General features: G+C 41.0%; 1 protein-coding gene across 1 annotated transcript in view; it reads left to right on the plus strand.

The window, feature by feature from the left end:
* Nucleotides 1-19,288, plus strand: part of LOC308565187 (E3 ubiquitin-protein ligase TRIM34-like) — a 28,410-nt gene extending 9,122 nt beyond the window's left edge. The window contains 12 exon segments of the mRNA XM_081153998.1: nt 824-846; nt 2,151-2,251; nt 2,517-2,543; nt 10,643-10,669; nt 12,267-12,301; nt 12,303-12,719; nt 13,311-13,406; nt 14,079-14,309; nt 16,131-16,153; nt 17,384-17,484; nt 17,780-17,806; nt 18,072-19,288. Coding sequence (XP_081010124.1) covers nt 824-846; nt 2,151-2,251; nt 2,517-2,543; nt 10,643-10,669; nt 12,267-12,301; nt 12,303-12,719; nt 13,311-13,406; nt 14,079-14,309; nt 16,131-16,153; nt 17,384-17,484; nt 17,780-17,806; nt 18,072-18,637 — 1,674 coding nt within the window. The 3' untranslated portion in view covers nt 18,638-19,288.
* The last annotated feature ends 6,787 nt before the right edge of the window (nt 19,289-26,075 follow it).

A 26,075-nucleotide genomic window follows, 5' to 3' on the forward strand; every position in this document is an offset into this window, starting at 1 on the left:
GACAATAGAGGAGACCTCATGTTTGGGAAAAAAGTAAATTTTCTTTTAAAAATCTTGAGTTGGTGGTGCCTGTGGCTCATTTGCTGAGGTATATAGGAGAGATCTGTGAAGTACAGGGTTGGGTATCTACACGTGTGTGTTGAAGTCAGGAAAAATAGATGAAGTCAGCAAAGAGAGCATAGAGGATTAGAGGAGGTGAGGTTTCAGAAACAACCACATTTGCACTTGCCAGGTAGCTCAGTAGGTTAAAGTATCATCCTGATGTGCCAAGATTTCAGGTTCGATCCCCGGTCACATCACGGTGCATACAAGAAGCAACCAATAAATGTATAAATAAGAGGAAACACAAATCAATCCATCTCTTTCTCTCTCTCTCTCAAAATAAATAAATAAAAATTAAAAATATATATATTACAAAAGAAACAGCCACATTTAAGGCCCTTGTATCCTCAGCAACCAGAATGTAACCATTTTCAAGGACAGAAATTATGGCTTAATTATGAAAGATTCTCTCTAGGGTCAGGCACAACATCTGACAAATATAAGTGATGTACGTATATAACATTAAACACCTACACACACACACACGGTTGTAAAAATAAAGGTGCCAGTGAATGAATCATCATTTCCTAACATCCCTACATAGGGTCTCAGGAACTATGTGCTTTCAAGTTCTTACCTCTTAACCTTGTTGCCTCCATATCGGGGTCATCAGTATTCCCATCATATAGGGTGGTGGGGATGGGGTGAGGAAGCTGGATGAGGCTGTGCTGGAGGACAGGGCCTCTGACTCCTTGACTTAACCTGTCTCTTTCCTCCCTAGGATGTGAGTGATGTCACAGAAAGGTATGTGCAGGAGAACACGAGGTGGTTCCTTTGGAGTGACAAAAGATTTCTGCACCCACCCATAAAGTTACCTTATGGTCAGTGGGAAAGGAAAAAAATCACAAGGCAGAGAAGATTTGGGACTGTGGTGTCTTGAGTTTCTCATCATGAGAATTTTTGGGCCACCCAAAATAAAGAGAATGGCCTGGTTTCTATGGTAGGAGAATTTGGGTAATGAAGGTTCACAAATTGGGGATAGCAGTGCCCTTAAGAATAAAGGGTTACAGTATCATTGATTCTCCGAGTGAGGTTTGAGGCACAAACCTCTGTACCTGTTTCCAGCCCTGATTCTAGTCGTTATGACTACCTCAAAATACCTTCTCATTGCCCCTGTATTTTATCAGAGGGAAGTTTTCTACCTGCATTGTTTCCCAAGGTCCACAGTTCAGTTCTTGGGACATCTGCCTTGAATTTTCCTTTCTCCCTTGGCTTTGCATCAGTCGATGTCTTGCTACCTAATTCTCCTCACACTCCTATTTTTCTCAATTCCAATAAAAGCAGACCTGAGGTCTTGAGAAGAGTAGTTTTAGCCCAAGATCAAAACATGTTCTCCTCTATCCCATACACTAGAATCTCATTCTTGAAGATGACATCTAAAATTGCCTACACACCAGGTACCTTAGAGCTCTCACAGACAAATGAAATATGGAGCCTTGTCCTTTTCAAAGACTGTGCTCTCAGTTTGAAGGTGAGGACATTTCCTTTCTCCAACTGGTATAATCCTAAGAGACAGTGAATCCTAAAGTGCTGTTCTGAAGGCCTTTTTAGGCCTCTGGTAGCCTCTAAGGCTTAAATCCAGAAAGTCTTCAGAAAGTTTGGTGCTCTCAAAGCCCCAGGAACAGGTTCTTGGTGTTCTGCCTGTCAACACACATTTCCTGCCCCTCATGATAGACCCTCTAAGTTGGCACTGACAGTTTAAATATTTTGGTGGCTTTTCTTTTTTTGAGATAGCAAAGGATTTTGCAGCCATTGTTTTATTGAATTTTATATAACCTCTAACAGAGAGAAGGGAAAAATATTAATATGTCTTACAAAAACAACAACACAAACATAAAAGAGGCTTTAAGGGGTTAAATCTTACCAAAGTTTACAGATAGTAAGAAGTTTCTGATTCAGGTCTTCTGGCTCCAATGTCAGGGCTCTTTGTGGGATGATGCTAATTTTGAGTCTTGAAAGTTCACCAATGGGCCTGGGAGATGAAGGACAGCGGTGCCGAAGGAACCCAAGGTCGGCCATGTAGGAGATTTACAATATCTGTTCCCTAGGAGTAAGTATTGGACTCTGAAGAAGCCAGAAGATCTACCCACCAAACTGAAGAGTGTGTTTCGAGCCCCAGATCTGAAAAAGATGCTACGGGTGGTCCGAGGTGAGGAGGTTGAGGAGACAGAATTTGGGTGAGGATGATTATAGTAGTAAGGAATAGAGTAGAGGATATAGTTGGTATTTGGAAATAGCGGGGGAGAGGGTGGGACATCATGTGTGAAGAAGATACAGTTCACATTTAAGGGGGAATAAAATGGCCAGCTCACATCCTCCCCGAATTCGCTGCCACACCCCTGAGTCAGGTAAGGGGAGAGACATCAGACCTGAGGCTGTTGGTTCTCTGCATGATTGACGTTTTCTCATTACAGAGCTGACAGATGTCCAGAGCTACTGGGGTGAGTAGAACCGTGGCCTCTTTGAGCTGCCGTGTTCTGACCCTCTTTTACATGGTCCTCTGCAAACATACCCCCGCACACTCAGGTTTAAACTGGTGATGCTTCCACCCCTGCCCCACCACAGAGCCCCAGTTCCTCCCCCCCCGCCCCCGTTTCCTCTTCTCAATGCAAAAGACCCCTGCACCCACCCTCATCTGCTGATGTTGTGCCTTTTCCCCACAGTGGATGTGACTCTGAATCCACACACAGCTAATTTAAATCTCGTCCTGTCTAAAAACCGGAGACAGGTGAGATTTGTGGGTGCCAAGCTGCCTGGGTCTCATCTGGAAGAGCACTATGACTGTGGTGTCCTGGGCTCTCAGCACTTCTCCTCAGGAAAACATTACTGGGAGGTAGATGTGGCCAAGAAGACTGACTGGATCCTGGGCGTGTGCAGCCACGCAGTGGCACCTCCATTCTCTGTCAACCAGTTTGTGAACAATCGCAATGTTTACTCCAGATATCAACCTCAGAATGGCTACTGGGTGATTGGGTTGCATCATAAACATGAATATAGAGCTTATGAGGACTCTTCCAGCTCCCTGCTCCTCTCCATGACTGTGCCCCCTCGCCGTGTTGGGGTTTTCTTAGACTATGAAGCCGGCACTGTCTCCTTTTTTAATGTCACAAACCATGGCTTTCCCATCTACACCTTCACTAAATATTACTTTCCTACCACTCTCTGTCCATATTTTAATCCTTGCAACTGTGTAGTCCCAATGTCCCTGCGCCGTCCAAGCTCTTAAACATTCTGTCTTCACCCACATCTGAGCAGTATCCTTTGAGGGTCACCCACACCTCAGTCTCCTTTTTGACCTTCTGTTTTCTGCATTCTCTCTCGTTTTTTATTGAACATTTATTCAGTGCTAGAATGCACCCAGTGGTGACAATATCCTCCATTAAATAACAACAGATCTTGAGATGGGTGGGGGGGTAACTTTCAACCTTTTATTATTAACCGTGCTATTTGAGGGAGATTTTTTGGTGGTGGTGGTGCATGGAATCAAATGTAAGAAGTTCTCTTAATTTGCTGTAAGTTTGGAATGGAAAGTTGAGTTTCAACAGATAATTGTCTTAATTATTGAGATAATCGTGTGTCATTTTTATTGTTATCAGAGTACATTGATTTGTTTCAATGTTTAAATCTAATACAAATTCCTGAAATAAGCCACTATTATTCATGTGCAATACTGAATTTGTTTTTGCTAATACATAGTTTAGGTTTTGTTTTTATCTCTGTTTATGAAAGAGATTGAGCTGTAATTTTACATTCTTGTAACTTCATAGGTTTTATAAAATGCAATAAATGAGCAAAGAAATTGACGTATTTTTGTATAAGTATATATATGATTGCAAAAATCTATTATCATGTTAATTTTGGATGCTTTAAAATTAAAGAAAGATTCTAACTTCAGTTTTCACTACAGCCTTCATGGACTTTAAAAATTTAAGGGTAGTAATTGAAAACTTAAAACAAAATCTTCCAAATTCATTGAAGCTCAAAAAGGAAAGGAGGAAATGATCAATCCAATAGATTATTTTAGGAAGAGAATGATTTCTATCCATTTGTCCACATCCCCTTTCCTGAATGCTCAACATGAACAGCTAGGAAGTGAGTAGCTGTAACTTTGGTAAAGAGGTGCTATATGCTTTTTGAGCCAACTGTAAAAGAAATATGAGGTGGTTGTGAGGGTGGAAACAAATATCAAGGAGTTGACCAGAGCTGGTGTCCAATATGGTAGCCAAGGGCCACTGGCAATTCAAATGTGACTAGTCTGAATTGAGATGTGCTATAGGTGAAATGCACGCCAGATTTTGAAGACTTGGTTCAAAAAATAATGTAAAAGATCTTATTAATAATTGTTATATTGTAGAGTACAATAATAACATTTTGGATATATTGGATTAAATAAAGTATACATTATTTTCACCTGTTTCACTTTACTTGTTTGATGTAGATACTAGAAAATTTAGAATTACGTATGTGGCTCACGTTATATTTCTATTGGACAGCTTATCCTGTAATGCAATTTCTCCCCATAAGAGGGCTGTAGTATAAAGCAGATACTTTTATCTCTACATGGACCCTCTACCTCTCTGAGGCATTTTTGTTGAAGGTAATGGCAGAGAAGAGGATCTGAGCATAACTGGAAATTTACAATTTAGAAGGTCCTAGAAAGGGATCATGGCCAGAGAATAGATTGTGCATAGTCTGTTCCCTGTCTTTAGCCCTCAGTCTGTGGGACATTGAAATTCGTCATGGTTTGAGGAAATACAAAGTTCATCCTCAGGGTTCAGCTCTAGTTAATTAGTGCCTGTGGTGAAATGAAGTATAAGTCATAGTAAAAGCCCAGTACTGGGTTGCTCTAGGGTAGGGCTTCATTTGGGAGGTTCAATGCACACTCCTCATTCTGATCTGGACTTCAATTGGAAGAAATATGAAAGGAGACAGAGTAGGCAAACCAGTGCCCATATAGCTGGTGGAAGCTGGGGGATGAGAGATGATGGTAAAAGAATCTGTGTAATTGTGTCCTTCCTGTTTATTTTCCCATGTAGTAAGTTCCAGGCGAAAGGACTTAGCCCAGCTGTCCTCTCCCTATGGAGGTGTATCCAGTGAATGGCCTTAGTTAACAGGGAAGTCAAACAGCTTGCTGGGATGCTGTAGGTGGGATGTGGGGAGAATTATTAGGATACATGGAATGCGTTTTCAGCTCTGACTTTCTCTTGGGGGGTCTGGGCAGAGGCCTCCAGGCTTTGACATTTTTGGTGTGATGTAGGCTAAACTATGAAAAATAAATCCAAAAACATAAAATGGATCAAATACTAAGTAACTTTATTTCTTGTTCATGTGAAAATCTAACATGAGTGTAACTAGTTTGTGAATGGCACTGTTGCACATGGGATTCATGGGCCAAGCTTTCTTCCATCTGTGGCTCTGCCATCCCCTAAGACAGCATTGCCATCAGCATCAAGACAGCAGAAGGGTAATGAAAACGGGAGACAGTTTGCTTCTTAAATCCTTAGTTCATATATGGAATTCATCATTTCTGCTCATAACTTTCTGTCCCTGAGAATAGCTATGTGGCCCCACCTACAGGAAGGACTCTGTTTATAATAAACGGAACTGTTCACACTATGGTTCCAACTTCCCTTTCTCTTTCTTTTTTCCTTCCATAAATACCCCTCCGTCTTGGCACAAGCCAGGTGTGCACGTGGCTGGCCATGTCTACATGCGCTGGGTTGCAATCCTTTCTTTTTTCTGAATAAATCCCTTTTGGTGACAAAACACCTAATCAATATTATTTTTTCAGTTGACAGATCCTACAGGTAACAGCCCTATATCCTAAATGGTATAAATTTTCTTGAGAATATTGGAGACTTAACAAAGCTTGTTTTATCTTCAACTCATGGGAAGGATGAGGGACAGACATCTCGTAGTTGATAAATAAATGTTAATTATCTTTATGCCAAACATGCTAGTATGCCAAGTGGTCATCTTTAACAAACTTACACTTCTTTTAGAATATTTATATTTGATGTGGGATATGATTGCACTTTTGTCATTGAATGTGTTTTCAGAAAGCTGAGGTAAACAGTTGATTCTCTACCGGTGGCATTTGTATACTTCATGCGTTCTCATAGGCCTCAGATTTTCTTCTTCATTTGGTAAATGTGCCACTTAGCAGCATTGTGTGCAAAATATTCAGAAGGTCTCCTTTGACAACTGATGGGTGGAGTTTTATACCAGAAGCTTAAGCTCTGAATGTCTGTACTTGTGCTGTGCTAGCTGCCCTAGCACCAGCCCCTGCCCTTCTGAGTCGTTCACTCTCCAACTACCACTGGCTGGGGTCACAGGTGGAGGCAACTGCAGCAGCCTGCGGTCTTTTATAGAGCTGGGCTGATGATTTCAGTTTTGGGGAGTTACCCCAGCTCCTTTCTGTCTCCAGATTGCTGTCTTACCTCATATGGGGAGACTTGGTTTTTTGTAAGAATTTGATAGGGTACTAAAATAAATTTGTGCAAATGGAGTGTGATCATTTTACACAAACGAACAAGGTAAAATGTAGCACAACTAGCAAAACTGAATGGGCAAGTAGTTCGTTACAAATTGAAATATTAAAAAACATATATTGCACGGTTCTATGTTAATAAGCTTTAGAATGCCTGTTAAGTAGTTCTGTGAAAAAATTTAAAAGTATATTTAAAAAACAGCCAGAAAAGCTTCAAACTAAAATAAAAACGATGTACAAAATTATCTTTCGTTCCGTGGGGCCTTATGCTTACTGATACTGTGGAGACACAGGCTTCTGCTTCGTTTCTGCAAGGAGAGGCTCACTGAAAAGCGAGCCCTGCTGGGCCCAGCTCTGGGAGAGTGTGGGACTATGGGCAATAATGGGAGCAAAACCAGAGGGATCTAGGAACGTGCAACTGGGCAGAATCTATTTTTTTAATATGACCTTTCTCCTTTCTTTCCTTTTGGTTTAAACTGGCCTCATTCAGCACCCTGACTCACCCACTTCCCTCTGCCTTGCATGTCCACTCCCTTAGGTATTAAACCCTCAGGACAATGAAGTTCTAGTCAGCATCAGATAATCTCAGGAACAAAGCCTTGGGTCTGTTGACTACAGAGACTGAGTTTCAGTCAAACTAGACCTTAGTTGTGTTTCAGCTCCAGACCCAGAAAAGCCGAACCACCCCACCGACCACACCCTCATGGCATCAGACAGAATGACATCATGCTGACATTAAGACCTGATACCATGCTCAGCTACTCCCTGCCTTGGCCCTGTCCAACCAGCAGAGCCCACAACCCCAGCTCCCTCTGTCGCCATAATTAATGATTTTTTCCCCTATGTAACCCATCCCTTAGAAGACATCAGGGAGACCAGGTCTTAGAGCAATAGCTCACCTGTGATCTGGGTTTGGCATCATTTCCTTCAAAATAAACCTTTACTTTTGCTGAAAACTGCTGTTTGCGATTGATTGAGCAAACCCCTTTACTTGGTAACAAAAGCTGCCACTTGGCTCCTGCTCTGATATCTATGTAGTGGTTGTCATCATCCTCTGGATAATTTCAGTTCTCCCTCTGCCTGTATAAATGAATCTTCATGGTGTGACTGTTGCCCACCTCTGTGGCCTCTCTTCTGTTTACCTGGAGCTCAAAGTACAATCCCGTGGAACCACTTGCAGGTTGCTGAGTACACCAAACTTGTTTACCCTCCCATCCAGGCCAGGGTGGGTACGGTTTTTGAAGCTGCCGGTAATGCACAAGAGGAACTCTTGATACCCTAAGATGAGTTTCCAAAGGTGACCATTTTTTCCTACTTTGAACATACTACATGTTGGTAGATGGTTGGACTGGATAAGTCTTTGTTGTGGGAGCTGTCCTATGCGTTGTAGTATGGTTAGCTGTATCCCTGACCTCTACCCACTAGATGGCAGCAGCCTCCCCCGTAGTCTTGACAAATATCCCCTGGGGCAAATCTTCCCTCCCCACCCCACCCTTCTACTGCATTACTCTTGGCAGTGCTAAAGGACCGCAGCCCATTTGGCCCAGAAGCTCCTCCCTCTTTTCTTTTTCTGCCAGCCTCAAGAATTTCACTTTCACTTCTCAGCCAGTTCCTCCCAAGAAACTACTTCATGTAGACTGAGCCCCTGTATGGGGAATGAATCTTGACAGGAACTGCCCTGTCTTTTCCTCACCACTTAAACTGGGAGTCAAGACATCTCCGCCAGTACTTGAAGGTATGTGGGGAGGTTTAAGGCAGGCAGAGGGTGGGAGACTCCCAGGGAAAAGTACTAGGTGAAGTTAGGTGAGTTTAGTTTGTGGCCCAGATGTGCTCTGAAGGGAAGAAAAGCCAGCTGCAGCCTTCCTGCTCTGAGTGCAGACGGATGGCAGGTCTGGAGAGGCAGAAGGCCTTGTTTCCTGGAGGGGCCCTATTTTTCCAAGCTGAGTTCATCCCCCCTCCTCTCTTTACAGATTCGATTATCTATCTTGCAGAAGGGAACTGTAATCTCTGTGTTTGTGTCTCTATCTGTCTCTCAACATCTCTGTTAAAGAGATACACAGAAAGTCTCTTCTGCCCAACTCCACTCCCTGTTTGTAAAAGAGGTCCCTGTTTTACAAATTTGTGAAAGCCCAAGCTCCTACTACGGGGCATCAGATAGAATGGAGTCTTGGGGGCATTGCCAGGGGTTCCTGATTCTTTTACTCCCCCCCTCCCCCCTCCCCAGCAACCCCTGAGAGGCTGTCTGTGGCCTTCCTGACATAGCCTCATGGCTGGTCCGCCTGAAGGCAGCAGGTTGAGTGACGCCTGCTGCCTGCCCGCGAGGCTGCCTTTTATCCTGTGTCCCCGAGCTGCAGCCTCAGGACTCTCTTTGCGCTTCCCTGAACAGGCGGGCCTGCTGCCGTCGATGCTGGTGTCCTCACCTGCCTTAGAGCTCTCCCACACACCTCTGCATGACGGTTCCCTCTACTGCTTCCTGTTTTTCTTTGTTCAGAGCTAATTAATAGGGGTTGATTATTGCTCAGAGGGGCCCAAAGATGAAATGGTCTTGCTAAGAACTGTGCTCTGACACTAATTATGTCTCATCCTAAGCTCATTTGTGAGCAATTTGCACACTTTTGACATGTCACATCTTTTCTGACACATGCCCAATCTGTCCTACACTCCCGCTCTCCCACTTTTCAGAAATCACTGTTACTGCCTTCCTGGGAGTCTATGCCTACCCTAGAGAGGGTCCATTTCTGCCCAGATATTGTCTCCCCAGGGTCAAGAACAAGGCCCAACACATGGGGTAAAATAGATGTATTTATTTATTTTTAAAATTTAAAAAAATATATCTTTATTGATTTCAGAGAGAGGAAAGGAGAGGGAGAGAGAGAGAGAGAAACATCAATGATGAGAGTCATCATTGATCGACTGCCTCCTGCAGGCCCTCAACTGGGGATCGAGCCCGCAACCCGGGCATGTGCCCTGACCAGGAATTGATCCGCCATCTCCTGGATCCGACGTCGATGTTCAACCGCTGAGCCACGCCCAGCCGGGCTTTTTAAATTTTAATTCATATGAACTAAAGCAGGCTGCTGCTGTGAAAAAGTGCAATGAATATCCATTCAACATACAACTCCTTGTAGCCCTACTCTGATGTAAGGTCCACAATCCCGTGGGAGAAAGCATGTTCCATTCCTCTCTCCACCATAGGTTCTTGGTGTTTTTCAGTATTGGTTGCATACTGAATAGAATAAGAGATAACAGAGAACTGCACACCTATGGCTGGCTTAGAGCTTCAATTGTAAGCAGGGGTAGAAATTATCATTTTTTGTAAACTCCTGTTTTCACTAGTCATCAGAGCCTGACCTAATCAATTGTCACCGCAGAAAGGGGCGAATAGTATATGGACTTTAAACAATTGTTAGTATCTGTACCATTGGCTGTATTGCACCTGCCAACCCACATCCATGGCAGTCTTATTCCTCATCAGGTTCACTTCATGGATCATTGGAGAAACGGGCAGATTTCTAGGCCTAAATGTATCTCCATACAGCTTTCATTACACTCCCATCCTTTCTTTTTAGAGCAAGGGCGAGATTCATAGTTTGTTATATACCTCAGATCTTTCATTATCAAATCTTCTCAGCTATATTAATAACCTAATGCTGCTGTAACAAATTATCACACATTAAATGGGTTAAAACAGAAAAATTTATTATTTCACCATTCAGGAGGCCAGAAGTCCAAAGCCAAAGTAGTAGTAGAGTTGGTTTCTCCAGGAGGCTCTAAGGGACAATCTGTTCCATGTCTGTCTCCTACCTTCTGGTGGTTTCCAGGAGTCTTTGGCATTCCTGCCTTGCTGCTGTATTACTCCAGTCTCTGCCACCGTTGTCACATGTCTTTCTTCCCTATGTGTCTGTGTACCCTTTCCTCTTATACTGACTCTGGTCTTTGGATTTAGCTCCTACCATCTTCCAGTATGACCTCATCTTAACTTGATTACATCTGCAAAGACCTCAGTGCAAAATAAGGCTACATTCACACAGGCAAACATATTTGTGGGAGGGACACAATTTCAGTTAACTAGAAGAAGTATAAAGACATCCATAACTACTGAGGTCTTCACACTCCCTCCCCTTACAGATCCTTGTTCATATTTAACCCAGGTTGTAAGAGTCAACATTCCCGTGCAGCCACTTCGTGGTATGTCTTCTGACTGACCACCAGCTATAGTTTCAGGTTTGGTTTGCCATTCCCACTCCTGTGACAACAGAACATGAACCAGCCAGGTTTGCTTAGCTTAGCAAAGACATATATAAGATAGAAGACACAGCATGTTGGCATGACTGCCTCAGGTGAGCTTTAGTGAGGGTCCACACAAGGATACAGGAAGTATGTTATCCTCCTCATGACAGGTCTTTTGTAAACAAGAGACTATCACTTTTATATCTTTTAGGAAGTGTCGCATTTCTAGCCTCTTTAGGTGCCTGTCATGCAAAAGGCCTAGCAGCTCTGCACACCAGCCACACTGGCATTCTAAAATTCGTAGAAGATGCTGTGTCTTCCATCATTAGGGCATTCATATATGTGATTCCTTCTCCCTAAATATTTTCCCTCTTTCTCATTCCATATTCCCTTCTCGTCTTTCAGCTTTCAGTTCAATCCTTACTTATTCAAAGGGGATTTTTTTTTTTTATGGTCTCCTATTTGATTTCCCAAAAATGTGTACCTCTGTGTGGTAGTGTTTATCATACTTACCAGACCTCTGAAAGAGGACCCTGAGGACATTATATTCACCCCAATTCAACTTACTGAATTGAATAATCTTTGTAAGTCCCTTGATTCCATTTACACATCTGAATAAAGGGAGCACTCTTATTTTTCAAGGTTTTTCACATGAGGAATAAATAGGTGAAAGTCAGGTATAGTCAGTCGTAACTGGTTAACAGCTGTTAGTGATAAGATTACTTCCCTATAGTGGTCCTTGCTATTTCTGTTGGTGTCTCCTGGGAGTGAATATGAGACAGCTTTGTGCGGGACACATATATTAAAAGAGAAATACTTCCTCACTGGAAACCATTTCTGTGGCCCCAGAGCTCACCTATTGGTGAACTGCTAATTAATGGAACAGAAAGATAAAATGCTGATTTTTAAAAAAAAAGTTTCATCACCTATGGGAAAATGAGGAGGTTCTTTCTATATTTATCAAGCATTGTGTTCCCTTGTTTTCTCAGCTCGGCAGTGAATAAAAACAAAGTGCTTGGTCTGTGTGTGGATTACATTTTAAAAATAGGATATTTAAGAAAGAATAGCATATACTACATAGTAGTAATAAGAAAACGATGGCAAATGATACACCAAGGGATGTTCTGGTGATTGTGCTGTAGAGAAGTTAGTCATAATAGGCCCCTGTGTTGAGAAGACATGCAAGAAGAGAGCTTGGTGAAGTATAAGAGGAAGTCATACAAATATCAAGGGGTGGATCATTCGAGGATGAAAGAAAAGCCAAAGCTCTGAGGCACTGGTGGCTTACCCAAGTCATTAAATTCATCCTCCCTGGCCCCCCTTTTTCTTTCTGGTCCTTCCATTTTTCAGCTCTGGCCAGTCCTTAATGTCTGCATCCTTTTTGTTTGTGCCATTCTTACACCATCTCCTTTCAATTTGCCCATCCATATAAGGAATCTTTAAGTAAGAAGAGCCTCAGGAAGAAACCAGGGGAGCAGCTGACATGGCTTTCAAATTCCTGGTGAACATAAAGGAGAAGGTGACTTGTGCCATCTGCATGGAGCTTTTGACAGAACCCTTGAGTCTAAACTGTGGCCACAGCTTCTGCCGAGCCTGCATCACTGACAAGGAGATCGGCCCAGGGGGGGAAAGCAGCTGTCCTGTGTGTGCTGTCAGATACTCGCTTGGAAATCTATGGGTTAATCAGCATCTGGCCAACATAGTGGAGAAGCTCAGAGCAGTCAAGCTAAGCCCAGAGGAGTCGCAGAAGAGAGATCTCTGTGTGAGCCATGGAGAGAAACTCCGACTCTTTTGTAAGGTGGATAGGAAAGCTGTTTGTCAGCTTTGTGAATTCAGTTCTCAGGAGCACCTTGGTCATCAGATGTTTCCCACGGAGGTGGTAGTCAAGGAATATGAGGTAAGGCCCAGCATGAAGGGAGATGGGGTGGAAGATAGGACTTGGTGGGAAATCTCACCTTTCCATCCTGCTTTACTGACTGCAGCATCTTAGTACTAAGCCCTGTAACCTTCTTCCATGTATGTCTCTTCCCCTATGCTCAGCTTCCCATGCCTGCAGAACATTTCTGTGTATTCTCCCTTTTACATAAAAGATGAGTCTAGAGTACAGACTTTGACCAATGTGAAAAGTTTTCCTCTCTTCTCCTTTGCCGTGTGGATGGAGAATTTCTTTCATAGGTTTCTCCCTCATCGCTCCTCTCAGCAGGATGGTTGCTGTTGAACACTGGGGATTGGATGTGGAACCAGTTTTAATAACAGGATGGGACTTTCCTTGGCCATAGCAGAATCAGTATTTACTCTAAAAGAAAGAAAATCAGGCTGCTCTTGGTGAGGGGTTGGTGACTTCCATCACCCAGGAATAAAGAAAGCATTCACCTCCTCAGATTTTTCTCCCATGCCGTAGATTCTCATCACCAGATTCTAAGCACAGTTTCAGTAAAACCAGTCTCTTCGGAGCCCATAGCTTGACTCTGTGATTCCTCTCTCACAGGAGAAGCTCCATGCAGCTCTGGACAGGCTGAGGAAGGAGCATCAGGAAGCTGAGAGGTTGGGCACTGACATCAGAGAAGAGAGAGCTTCTTGGAAGGTAGGAGGAGACTCTCCCTGAGGAAGCTCTGAGATAGGAATTTTGGCGGGGCCTTCCATGCCGATCACGAGGAAGCCCCTTCCTCTTCATTTCCTGGCGTTGAATGAGTCCAGAAGCCATTTGGTTAGTTCCCTTGTCCTGTCTCTGCTGGGGGAAGGAGCAGGAAAATGGGTGTTACAAGTAAACACGTTACAGTTGTAAATGTCACAAGTACACCCAGATATTTGGAATTGAGAGCAAAGACAGTCTTAATGGAAGGAAGGCTGAAGAACTCGGTTTTCCATCTTTTTCCAGTGAGGCTCTGACACCCCCAGTGGAAGCAAGACACTGGGCAAAAGACCCGGATCTTCCTCCAAGTCCAAATGTGAGAGTGTGGGAATGCGGGAGGACATGAATGTCCAGGACAGCTGCTTACAACCTAAACCTTACTCAAGCCTCACATTTGTTCCAGGGTTGGCCTAGATAAGAGAGTCTGAGGCCTCTTCATCTGTAGTGCAAAGAAAATACCAGGAAAAACAGCTCTCCCCCAAATTGCTCCCCTATTTCTACCCCTCTCCTGTTTAGAACTTCCCGAAAAACAATTTTTTTTTTTTTTTTCCTGACTCCTAATCCCTTGCAATAGGCTCTCAGGCTGATAGACTCATCACTTCTCTCCCTTGTTCAATCTTGCAGAATCAGATACAGATGGAGAGACAAAGGATACAAACAGAATTCAATCAGCTTAGAAGCATCCTGGACAGTGAGGAGCAAAAAGAACTGCAGAAATTGGAGGAAGAGGAGACCAAGACCCTGGATGGCTTAGCTGAGGCGGAGAATGAACTGGCTCAGCAGAGCGAGCTGCTGAAAGAGCTCATCTCAGATCTGGAGCGTCGCAGCGAATGGTCAGCCATGGAGCTGCTGCAGGTAAAAAGGGTGACCCAATCTAAGATTCTTAAAACACAGTCTAAATTGCCTTCTCTCTAATCCTGGTGTTGGTGCTAACAGGTCCCTTTGGCCTTGTAGAGAGTCTGAGAATAAAGTCCACAGATAGGGAAGGAAAGAGAATCGTGAAACACAAAAAGGCCAGGATTTTAGCTTCCAGATCCATCTGGGACTAAAGTAATATCTCTCGGGACACAATCCTTTTTCTTTTCATTAAGGAGATTTTAGTTGACTTCTTTGTCAGGTACTACCGATTATGTTAATACAAAGAGCACACACTCTTTGGTTGTAAACCGGCCAGCAGCATTTAAGAGTAAAGCCAAATAGTTTGATACATACTGTTCAAAAACAAAGCGGTGATGGTGTGGAAATGCAGACAACCAAAAGAAGTTAAAGATATGGCAAGGACTGGAGTGATAAGAGCTTTTTAGTGTTTGGGAAAGGGACTGAATGTATATTGTTACCATTTTTGACAAGTGGGCATAAGAAAGAAAACAATATGGTTTGGTGAAAAAAGGTTCTACTTTTTAGATATTCTGAATTGCTTCTGTGTTTCTTCTTCATTGTGGAATATATTATCCTGGGTACATGACTACACACAATAGATAATAATTAGTATGTAAAGTTTGGAATCAACAGCAGCAGTGAGTTATAATTTAAAAACCGGAAGAGGTTTTCTGCATATAACATCATCTATTCTGCAAATAAAGATAGTTTTACTTCTTCTCCAGTAGTGATGCTTTTTATTTCTTTTTCTTGACTAATTGCCTTGATTGGAACCTCTGTTACCATTTTAATACAAGTAGTGACAGCAGACATCCTTGTTTTGTTCCTGATCTTAGGGGGGAAAATTACTCAATATTTCACCATTCAGCATGATGTTTGCTGTGGGTTTTCTTAGATGCCTTTATCAGGCTGAGGAAGCTTCCCTTCAATTCCTAGTTTATTGTTATTTTTACTGTTCTGTGTTTATCATGAAAGGAGTTGGATTTTGTCACATGATCTTTTTTCTGTCTTTTGAAATCATCATGTGGTTTTTATCTTTTATTCTATTAATATGATGTTTTATATTGATTGCTTTTCTTAGGTTAAACTAACCTTGCATTTCTGGGATAAAACAAACTTGATCGTGGTATATAATCTTTTATATTTTGCTGGATTCAACCTTCTACTATTTTGTTGAAAAAGTTTGTGTCTATATTCATAAAGGATATTGACCTATAGTTTACTTTTCTTGTGATGTGTTTGTCTGGTTTTAGCATCAGAATAGTACTGGCCTCATAGAATGAGTTGGGAAGTGTTCCCTCCTCTTCTATTTTTGGGAACAATTTGTGAATTATTTGTATTATTTCTACTTTGAACTTTTGGTAGAATTCTCCAGTAAAGCCACCTGGGGCTGGACTTTTCTTTACAGAAAGATTTTGATTTCCAATCCAATCTCTACATATTTTAGGTCTATTCAGATTTTCTATTTCTTCTTGAATCAGTATTGGTAGTTTCTGTGTTTCTAGGAATTTGTTCATTTAATCTAGGTTATCTAATTTATAGGCATACAATAGTCCCTAACCTATAATTTCTATAAAGTCAATAGTAATGTTTCCTCTTTCACTCCGTATTTTAGTAATTTGCCTCCTCTCTTTTTTCCCCCCTTAGAATGTCTAGCTAAAGGTTTGTCAATTTTGTTGATATTTTCAAATAACTTTTATTTCTCTGATGTTCTTTATTGTTTTTTTCTTCTTTGTTTCATTAATCCTGCTGTAATATTTATATTCCCTGACTCATGTTTTTTTTCTTTCTTGCTAGGACACAAGTGGAATCATGAAATGGTGCGTACAGGTGACCAGGAGTGGTGCATTTGTGTTATGAAGGAAGGTTTGTAGTCATGAGAGTTATTTGGTTGTCAACCAGGATGAAAAATCTCCCAAAGCAAGAAAAGTTAGATGTAGTATTATTTTAAATTGCTGATCATAGATGAGGATCTAAGTGTCTTATATTTATTGAGAATGAGCCAGATTCTGTGGTAGTGGATTCAATGGTTGAAATTCACGGAGTTAGAGCCAGTAAGGATAATAAGGATAAGGGACTTCACTATCAGACTCTTATTACTTCATTCATTTAATTCACTCTCTGTCCTTGCTCTGGTTCCTGTATTTCCTAGATGATACTTGTCTTCATCATATGGAGGGCCTCATTGAGCTCTAAAATAGGTTATGGGGCAACACCTTTATACTTACTTTGCTTAAACAAGAATGGAGGAGACCAGGCCATTCTATAAGGTTCTCCTCAGATTTGCAAAAGCAGATCTGAGCCTTGTGGTTTGGGGCTTTGACGCTTGTGCCAATAATTTGTGTCTCCTGTTCACACACTTTAGAAGCTTATATAGGAAAGTGTAGCCTTTGTATCTAAAGTTGCCAATTCATCTGGCAGCTGCAAATTCTTCACAAACACATGGAAGTCTAACCATTTTTTGTTCAGTAGACAACTTTTTCTTTGTCAAGTATTTTTAACTTTTCCCAGAACACCTGAAATCTTAAATGTTATATATGGACCACATCACTGGAGTTGAGGCTTTGGACTAGGGTACAGGCTCAAAAGCTTTCCAAAAAGAGACCCAAATCACAGCCAAGATCTGCAACCTTACCACTGATCTACCTGGAACCCACTTCTGTGGCCCCTTTTTTGGGGACCCTCTGTGATGTGGAAAGGTCCATATATTACATACCTTTTTTAGAGGTAGCAAAGGCTTTTCTTATACATTATTTCATCTAATTCATTATTTCCACAAGGTATCAAAGGAAGGGCTAATTATTCTATTTTTAGAAGAAGAAACTGTTACTCTGAGGTGAAAACCTTCCCAAGATCACACAGAGGGTAACTGGGAAGGTAGGCATGAGCACATTTTTTCTGGCTCCACTAGCAGTGCACTTCCTTCTCCCCTCCTCAGGCTTCTCAGAGAAGGTTCAAGTGCATTAATGGCATGGATGTAGAGGAAGACAGTGGTATTGGAAGAACACAAGGTAAGAGATGTAGGGTCAACATTTTTTTGTCATCCTTAGGAGTGAGGTGTGGACATTGAAGAAGCCAAAAATTATTTCCAAAAAACTGAAGCGTGGATTCCATGCTCCAGATCTGAGTGGAATGCTGCATGTGTTTAAAGGTGAGGAGAGCCAGAGCAGCTGTGTGGATGGGGGATCTTTGTGGCGTCAGGGACTAAACTGGGGATCTGGTATGGCTTCAATGTGAGGATAGAAAGGAGGGTGTTCAGAGAAGAAAGGACATTGCAGACGGAGATGTGGTTAAGGGAGAATGGCTAGGTTCTGTTTCATCCTTTCATTCACTGGTTCATAGCCAACAGTAGTCTTCTCCCCTTCCCCTGCTCTAGAGACAAGATAGCTATCAGCGTTTTAATCATTTGCTTCTAATCAACATTATTGAATCTTTTATCATTTCAGAGCTAACGCATGTCCAGTGCTACTGGGGTAAGAAGTTACTGGGTCTTCAAGTCACTGTGTTCTGATCCCCTTTCAGAAGTTTGTGGTTTCAGTGAGATCTGATGATCTCAGTCCCATGTGTTTTCCTCACCTCCTGATACTTACATATAATACATTTCTCCATAGCTTTGGCCTACTTCCCCGATTGTCAATACAAGTTCTTCCTGGTCCCTTTCCAAGTTCCCTCTCCATGTCACCAGATAAACCAAACCTGTATCTGTCACCTAATCTTCACTTTTCTTTTTCTCTGCAGTGGACATCACATTGAATCCATTCAACCTAAATTTGAATCTCACCCTTTCAAAGGATCAGAGACAGTTGGCATCTGTGCCAATTTGGCCTATAAAGTATTATAATTATGGTGTCTTGGGCTCCCAATATTTCTCATCAGGGAAACACTACTGGGAAATAGATGTGACCAAGAAGACTGCATGGATCCTGGGGGTATATTGTAGAAAACGTTCCTGTAATATAAAGTTTGGTGTTAGACGAGGTACAGGTTGTCAAAAGGTTTACTCCAGATTCAAACCTGAAAATGGCTACTGGGTTGTAGGGCTGCAGAATGAATCCGAGTACAGTGCCTTCGAGGACTCTTCCACCTCTGATCCCAAGGTCTTGACACTTTCCATGGCTGCTCCTCCCCGTCGGGTTGGGGTTTTCCTAGACTATGAAGCAGGCACTGTCTCATTTTTTAATGTCACAAACCATGGGTCACTCATCTATAAATTCTCTAAATGTTGCTTTTCTCACGCTGTTTATCCCTATTTCAATCCTTGGAACTGTCCCGTTCCCATGACTCTGTGCCCACCAAGCTCCTGAACCTTCTCCTTCCCCCACCCACTTCTGTGTAGCAACCGTTGTGCTGGGGCTCATCTCATGCACCTGAGCTGATCTCTACACTCAGACCATCTCTTCTTTGTTGTCTCCCTTCTTTAGAACTTTTAGTCATTCTTGAGATTGACAACTGTTTCTGTTTTAAGTCAGAAGAGAATCTCGTTTACCCAGCAACCCTTTTCTGTATTCTCAGTGAAAGATATCTAATCGCTCTTAAAGACAGAGCAATGTTGGTACCACATCGATTTTAGGAGACATGGCAAAGCCTGTCTGTGAGCATCCATCATGGTAGGACAGTCCATAATAACCTCACCCACCACCACCCACTAAAGAGTATTTGAGAGTATGTCTGTTTATTGCCCAGCAGATAGAAGTGTCATAAGGGAGTTGAGGAAAAAAACAAAAGTAATATATGTACCCAGAGTGAAAATTTTTATGTTCAGAGTGTTTGAGTTTAAATCCTGTCTCTTCTCTTACAAGGTGTGTAACAATGGATACATTTTTGTTTCTTCTCATAAAATAAAAATTGGATTTTAAACAGCACCTAACTTTTAAGATAGTCGTGTGAAACTGTCACTCAATGTAAAGCACCTATTTAAGGGTCCCACACAATATAATAAATATTTGCTCTCAAGATCACTTAAAAGTATCAGCTGTGTCAGTGTCCTGTGCAATGGATCTGTGCCCTTTAGAGGAACAGAAAATGATTCTACTGAAGTTTCATTTGTCAAGTTTCCAGACTCTGCTGTCAAGACCACTCCAATCCCAGTTTTGTATTATTGAACTTTTTACACCAAGGCTGGGACTGTTTCAAGGCCCTTTATCAGGAACAATATAAGTTTCTAAGAACTGTCCAACAAAGGGAGCCATGCAGAGGGACAGCTATTCTTGTTGCCTTTTGATGTTCAGGGCTTTTATTTGTGGTGAAACATCGGAGTATAACACTCTACATGTCATCCCGTGCATTTTTTTTCCCCTTACATTTAAAATCAGTTTCAAATTTTGATGAGGATTAGATTTATTCAAAATAGTAAAGAAACTTTTCTGGGAAAAGCATGCATTATAAATTAAGGCTGCAACCGCACAGAGCCCACATGAAGATACAGAGGGGTTAATAAGTTGCCCCAGTGGAATGAAAAGGAGAGTACTAGGCCTGGGAAAGGTATGTACAAGCACACTTATACTTACACACACACACTGGTATGTATATATATAATTATATGTATAAATATATAAAGAGAATGTACATCTTTACCCAAGTTAATTTTCAAAAGTATCATTAAAGAAAGAACTCTTATCAAGGAATTAAAGGAATTTATAAGGTATGTTCCAATGTAACATAGCTAATGAGTGGAGGAAGTAGAATTAGAACTGGGTCTCTGTTTCTCCACTGTAGGTGCCCTTTCTGCAGTTCACTTCCCAAGAAAAGGTAGGTGCCAAATCCCCTAGGATGTGGGGTAGAAGGAAAAGCCCAGGAGGTGCTGATTTACATAAGGAGCCTAGAGTATCATGGGAAAATCATAGGTGCCAGGAGACAGTGATTGATGTGCTCAATCCATGTAACATTAATGAAGCAGGAGCTGCTCATGGTAATGGTTAAAACCAAGCTCAATACTTAGTGACCAGGGTGCTCTTGCAGGTGACATGTAGAGAGTGAACAGTGGACAGTTAAGAGCCTTGACTTTGAAATCAGAATTTCATAATCATACTGATATTACTACTTACTGGTATATAATATAATATAATATAATATAATATAATATAATATAATATAATATAATATAATATAATATAATATTTAATATAATTAATATAATTAATATAATTAATATAATATAATAAATATAATATAATATAATATAATTAATATAATAATATAATATAATAATATAATATAATATAATTATAATATAATATAATAAGTATAATATAATTTATTATATTATTATATTATATTTATTATTATATTATTATATTATATTGGATTTAGTTTCTCATTGGAAATGAAAATAAAAGAGCATGATGAGAATGTGGGAATTGAAAAATTGAACGTTTGCACTGACTTTCTCATTTCCTAACACATAAGCAGTGGTCCAGATTGGTGTCAATTCATTTTCTCTGTGATTTGAAATAGTGAATGTTAGGAATGAATATTAATCTACTTCAAATATTAGTACTTTTGTTGTGCTTTGAAACAGAATATCTTGATTAAGGAAACACATCCTTTTTAATCTCATCTTTTTGCATAATATCCTGTTTTTTAAGTTTTCAAATATATTTTGTCTTATGATAGTTTTCTAGTATAAAATTTTAGGTTGTAATTTACTTTATCTAAACATTTTCTTTGAATTTTTTATTTATCAGTCTGCTTTCAATCACATTGTCTTTTTTTTATTGTGGTAAAAACACTTCATATGAGATCTAACCTCTTAAATTTTTAAGGTGTTACAGTTCAACAAGTTTAAACTTTCAGTTTTGCAAGATGAATAAGTCCTAGAGATCTACTGTATAACACTCTGCCTATTGTTAACTGTACTGTATTGTAAATTTAGTAATTACTTTTTATTATAAAGAAAGTTTTTTCTTTTTCGTAGCTACCTACTCTTTTATTTGAAGTACTGAAATAGCTTCTTTAATCTAAGTGAATGTACTAGATAAAAGTGACTTGACATTCTATTCTATTTCCATAGTAATTCTCTTTCATTAGAAACCCTTTCCTCTGATGCCCAGGTGTATCTCCATCTTTCAGGTGTTGGTTCACGTTGTGACTTACAGCGATAGAGGCAGGGCCAGGAGTTCTGCATGGGCTCCGTCAGCAATGGTGTATGTCGGTCAGTGTTTCCCTTTCCTGGTCAGCCTCGCTCTTGCCAGGGAGCTGAAAGGCTGCAGTTGTCCTCAGGAGTGAGGAAAGCCTCTCCTCTAGTGAGATAGTAGGGCAAATGCACAGGAGTGAGTGTCTTGCAGCACGTGTCTTTGGTATTTTCATTTCCCACTATTCCCAACCTACTTATTAGCCAAGAGAAACAGGAACACTAGGCTACTTGGCCAGCATCTGCTCTGGTCCCTGTCTCACAAGAAAGTCTTCAGTGCTCCATTTCTGGAAGACCTGTGGTGGGAGAGGGATTCCAAGATAGATACATCCAGTCTCTCCCTCTCTCTCTCTGATTCTCTCTCCCCCTCCCTCCCACTACACACACTCACACACACTCACACACACACACACACACACACACACACACAACTCTCTCATAGGCCAACTGTGGGAAACTGATTCTTATCCACACTCCCTTTGATCTCTGTTTTCCTGTCACCCTGTTGCTGAAATGACTGAAGCCATAACTCATTAAGAAAGACTTGTTCTCTGTGGAATTATTCAACAGGTATCTCTCCAAGGATATTCCTGGGTTTTTGTCCCCTGAAATGTCCAGGCTTCCAGTTCATGTTGTGAAACAAGTTACAGAAAACAAGTACCTGAGTTAGCAAACACAAAGGAAAAGTCCTTCACACTGAGACATCTTTAAAAAACAAAAACAAAAAAACAACAAGAAAAACCAGCAATCATGGCCCAACTGAAACCCTCTCCTCAGAGTATGAAGCCTGTAAGTAGCTTTCATTTACATTGCTGCTTCTCAGCAAATGTCCTGAGATGGGATTCTGAACTCCAAATAAATGTTTGTTGGGCATCAAGTGGATTTTCTCATGATCCAAGGATTAGGTCTAGGGTTTTGCCCTCTCTCTCACCTCTGAGTGGCAACTACTTGTATGTCTGGGCCTTTAGGATACTGTTGAGTCATTAATTTGGGAGACAGGTGTCCACAATACAAGTTTAAGGGGTGGAGGTTCAGTAGAATTTCAGGGAATAAGCGGGCTTTATTCTGCAGGTTCATCCATGGAAATTGAGCAGGCAGTGGTATCTAGAGCTATCAAAAACTGTAGACAAGAAGTTTCTAAATATTGGGAACCTGATATCCCTATTGGCATGGAGATATGTGATCTATACTTAATGATATCAAATTCTATAGCCTATTTTGCCCAAGATTTGTGATGGGGAATCTATTGATCCTGACTCCTAATTTTCCATATTGTCCAGTCATAAGTCAGTGTTTTGTTTTTTGTTTTTTTTAATCCTCACCTGAGGGTATTTTTTTTATTGCTTTTTAGAGAGAGTGGAAGGAAGGGAAGGAGGGGGGAGAGAGAGAGAAACATTGATGTGAGAGAGACACGTTGACTGGTTGCCTCCCACCTGCACCCTGATTGGGTGCAGGGAATGAACCTGCAACCCAGGTATGTGCTGTTGACTAGGAATTGAACCCATGACCATTTGGTGTGTGGTCTGATGCTCCAACCACTAAGCCACACCAGCCAGGGCAGTTTTTTGTCTCAAGCATACAGCAACTATACCATGCCTCCTGATACGGAACCCAGGTTCAGCTGCCTGCACTTGAAATTAAATAATCAAGAGGCAAGAGCTTGTGGAAGGAAAGCAGGTTTATTCAAGAGCCAGCAGCGTGAGAAGATAGTGGACTCACTTTGCAAAGACCATCTTAACATCTCAATGCAGGCAGAGGTTTTTATAAGAGGGAGAGGGAAAGCAGAACAAAGAGATCAAGGGGAGTTGAAAAGTTTTCTAAGTACACACCAGCTCAGTCCATTCCAATAAGGATCTTGAAAATGTTCAAGCAATGGTCTCATGTGTGTCATTCTAGGTTTGTTTTATTATTTTATGGTTGAATGTTAGCAAATCTTCTGGAGCTGGAACATCTGGTGGTTGGAGTCAGTGTTATTTGAGTCAGGTCCTAAAATTCTTATACAAATAGGCTATTTATCTACAAGGTACATATTAGTCAGAGTCAGCATTTATAGAAACCATGCCAAACGAATGGTGAGGTGGGTTACAACTCCCCACTGTCAATTTTTCTTCCATTTCCATAGAAGTTTCTCTTTTTCATTTTTTCCCTGGCTTATCTGTAGGAGAACCTTGGGGTATTAATTTAGCATGAAATGCCTGGACTTGGGAAATAAATTTTTTTAGTTTTTCTATTTGGAAGAGAAGCTTCAAGGTGCATTTGCTTTACAATTGCTGAAGTCTGTTTGCACATCCTTCTTAAACATAATGATTGTCTTGAATGTCTACAGAAGATTAATATTAGAAATAAGATAGTTAGGCCTTCACCCCATCACTGTCCATGTCCATGGTTTATGCATCTATGCATATAAGTTCTTCAGTTAATCTCTACCTACACTGCTCCCCCCACCCCCTTCCCTCTGAGATTCATCAGTCTGTTCCGTGCTTCCATATCTCTGGATCTCCTCTGTTCGTCAGTTTATTTTGTTCATTATATTCCACATATAAATAAGATCATGTGATTCTTGTCTTTCTTTGACTGGCTTATTTTGCTTAGCATAATATTCTCCAGGTCCCTCCATGCTGTATCAAAGGGTAATAGATCCTTCCTTTTTACAGCTGCATCATATTCCATTGTGTAAATGTACCACATCTTTTTTATCCACTCATCTACCAATGGGCACTTGGGCTGTTTCCAAATCTTAGCTATTTTAAATAGTGCAGCTATGAAAATAGAGGTGCATGTATTTCTCTTCAATAAATGGTGTTGGGAAAATCAGACAGGTACATGTAAAAAAATGAAACTAGACCACCAACTTACAACATACACAAGAATAAACTAAAAATAGATAAAAGACTTAAATGTAAGTCATGAAACCATAAAAATCCCAGAAGAAACCATAGGCAGCAAAATCTTGACATCTCTTGTAGCAATATGTTTGCTGATGCATCTCCTAGGGTAAGGGAAACAAAGAAAAAAAATAAGCAAATGGGACTACATGAAAATAAAAAAATTCTGCACAGCAAAAGAAACCATCAACAAAATAAAAAGGGATCCCACTGAATAGGAGAATATATTTGCCAACGATACATTTGATAAGGGGTTAATTTACAAAATATATAAATAACTCATACAACTTAACAAATGGAAGACAAACAATGCAACTGAAAAATGGGCCAAGGACCTAAATAGACACTTCTCCTAAGAGGACATACAGATAGCCAAGAGACATATGGAAAAATGCTTAAAGTCACTAATCATTTAAGAGATGCAAAAAAAAAAAAAAAGACAGTGGCTACCATCAACAAATCAACAAAGACAAGTGCTAGCCAGGATGTGGAGAAGAAGGAGCCCTAGTACACTACTGGAGGGAATGCAGACTGGTGCAGCCACTATGGAAAACAGTGTGGAGTTTCCTCCAAAAATTAAAAATGGATCTGCCATTTGACCCAGTGATTCCACTTCTAGGAATATATCCTAAGAATTGCAGAACACCAATCTATTAATCTACTTTTAATTTCAGTCAGTTTTCCTTTATGATTCTTTTTTTCTCATAGCAGGAATTGGCTCAGGTGATTATGGTGGTGGAATAATTCCAGGCCCTGCCGTCCACTAGCTGGAGACCTAGGAAAACTGGTGGTGTAACTTCCTTCAAGTTCAACAGCTTTAGAACCAGGGTAATCAATGGTATACATTCTAGTCCAAAGGCAAGAGAAAACCCATATCCCAGCTCAAGCAGGCAGGCAGGAAGCAAAAGGACTGCATTCCTTCTTTCTTCCTCTGCCTCTTTGCTCTGCTCAGGCCCTCAGTCTATTTTACTGAGCCCACAGATCTAAAGGCTAGTCTCATCTGGAAACAACACCTTCACAGACACCCAGAAATAATGTTTAAACAACCTAAGGCCAGTCTCATGACTCCCAAATTTATCCTTCATGATCATGTTCATGTTTCATTTTTATTAAGTTAGGACTATAAAATTTATATGTTAAATAGTATTAGATGACATAGCCCAACCAATGACAATTCATGTCCTTTGATCTGTGTAGTCCATTGAGGAAAAGGGTCATCTTCTCCTGATTGAATCCAGGTTCTGCAAACCAGCATCACAGTGCGGTAGCCCCTCTGGCTGACCACCTGAGGAAATTTCAGGTTTGGGCAGCCATTCCCTCTCACATGACTAACAGGACACAAATTAGACAGATTCATTTAGCTTAACTGGTAGGTACAGGAGAGGGGAGAGCTGCCAGTATCACTGCCTCAGGTGAGCCTTCAGTGTGGTTCCTCACTGTGGTAAAGGAGGTATTTTATTTCCCCCTCATGACACCTCATTTGTAAGGGGGCAAAATGAGGTTGATGTGTGTGAAATTGCACAGCTCAGGTAAGCCTAGTTCTCCAAAGGATGAGTTACTTTGAGAGCCATGAGAACAACTTCAGGGAGCAGAACTGAGATAGGGTTAAGAATGTAGTCTGGCACTTCTGACTCATGCACAAAGCCTTGAAATTTCCCTGGGGCCCTTGAGAAGGCCTCCCATTGGCCCATAGATTTTTCTCCTTTCCTGCCCTTCCCTTAAGAATTT

This window comes from Miniopterus schreibersii (genome assembly GCF_964146895.1).
Source record: "Miniopterus schreibersii genome assembly, chromosome: 12".
In the NCBI taxonomy this organism is placed as follows: domain Eukaryota; kingdom Metazoa; phylum Chordata; class Mammalia; order Chiroptera; family Miniopteridae; genus Miniopterus; species Miniopterus schreibersii.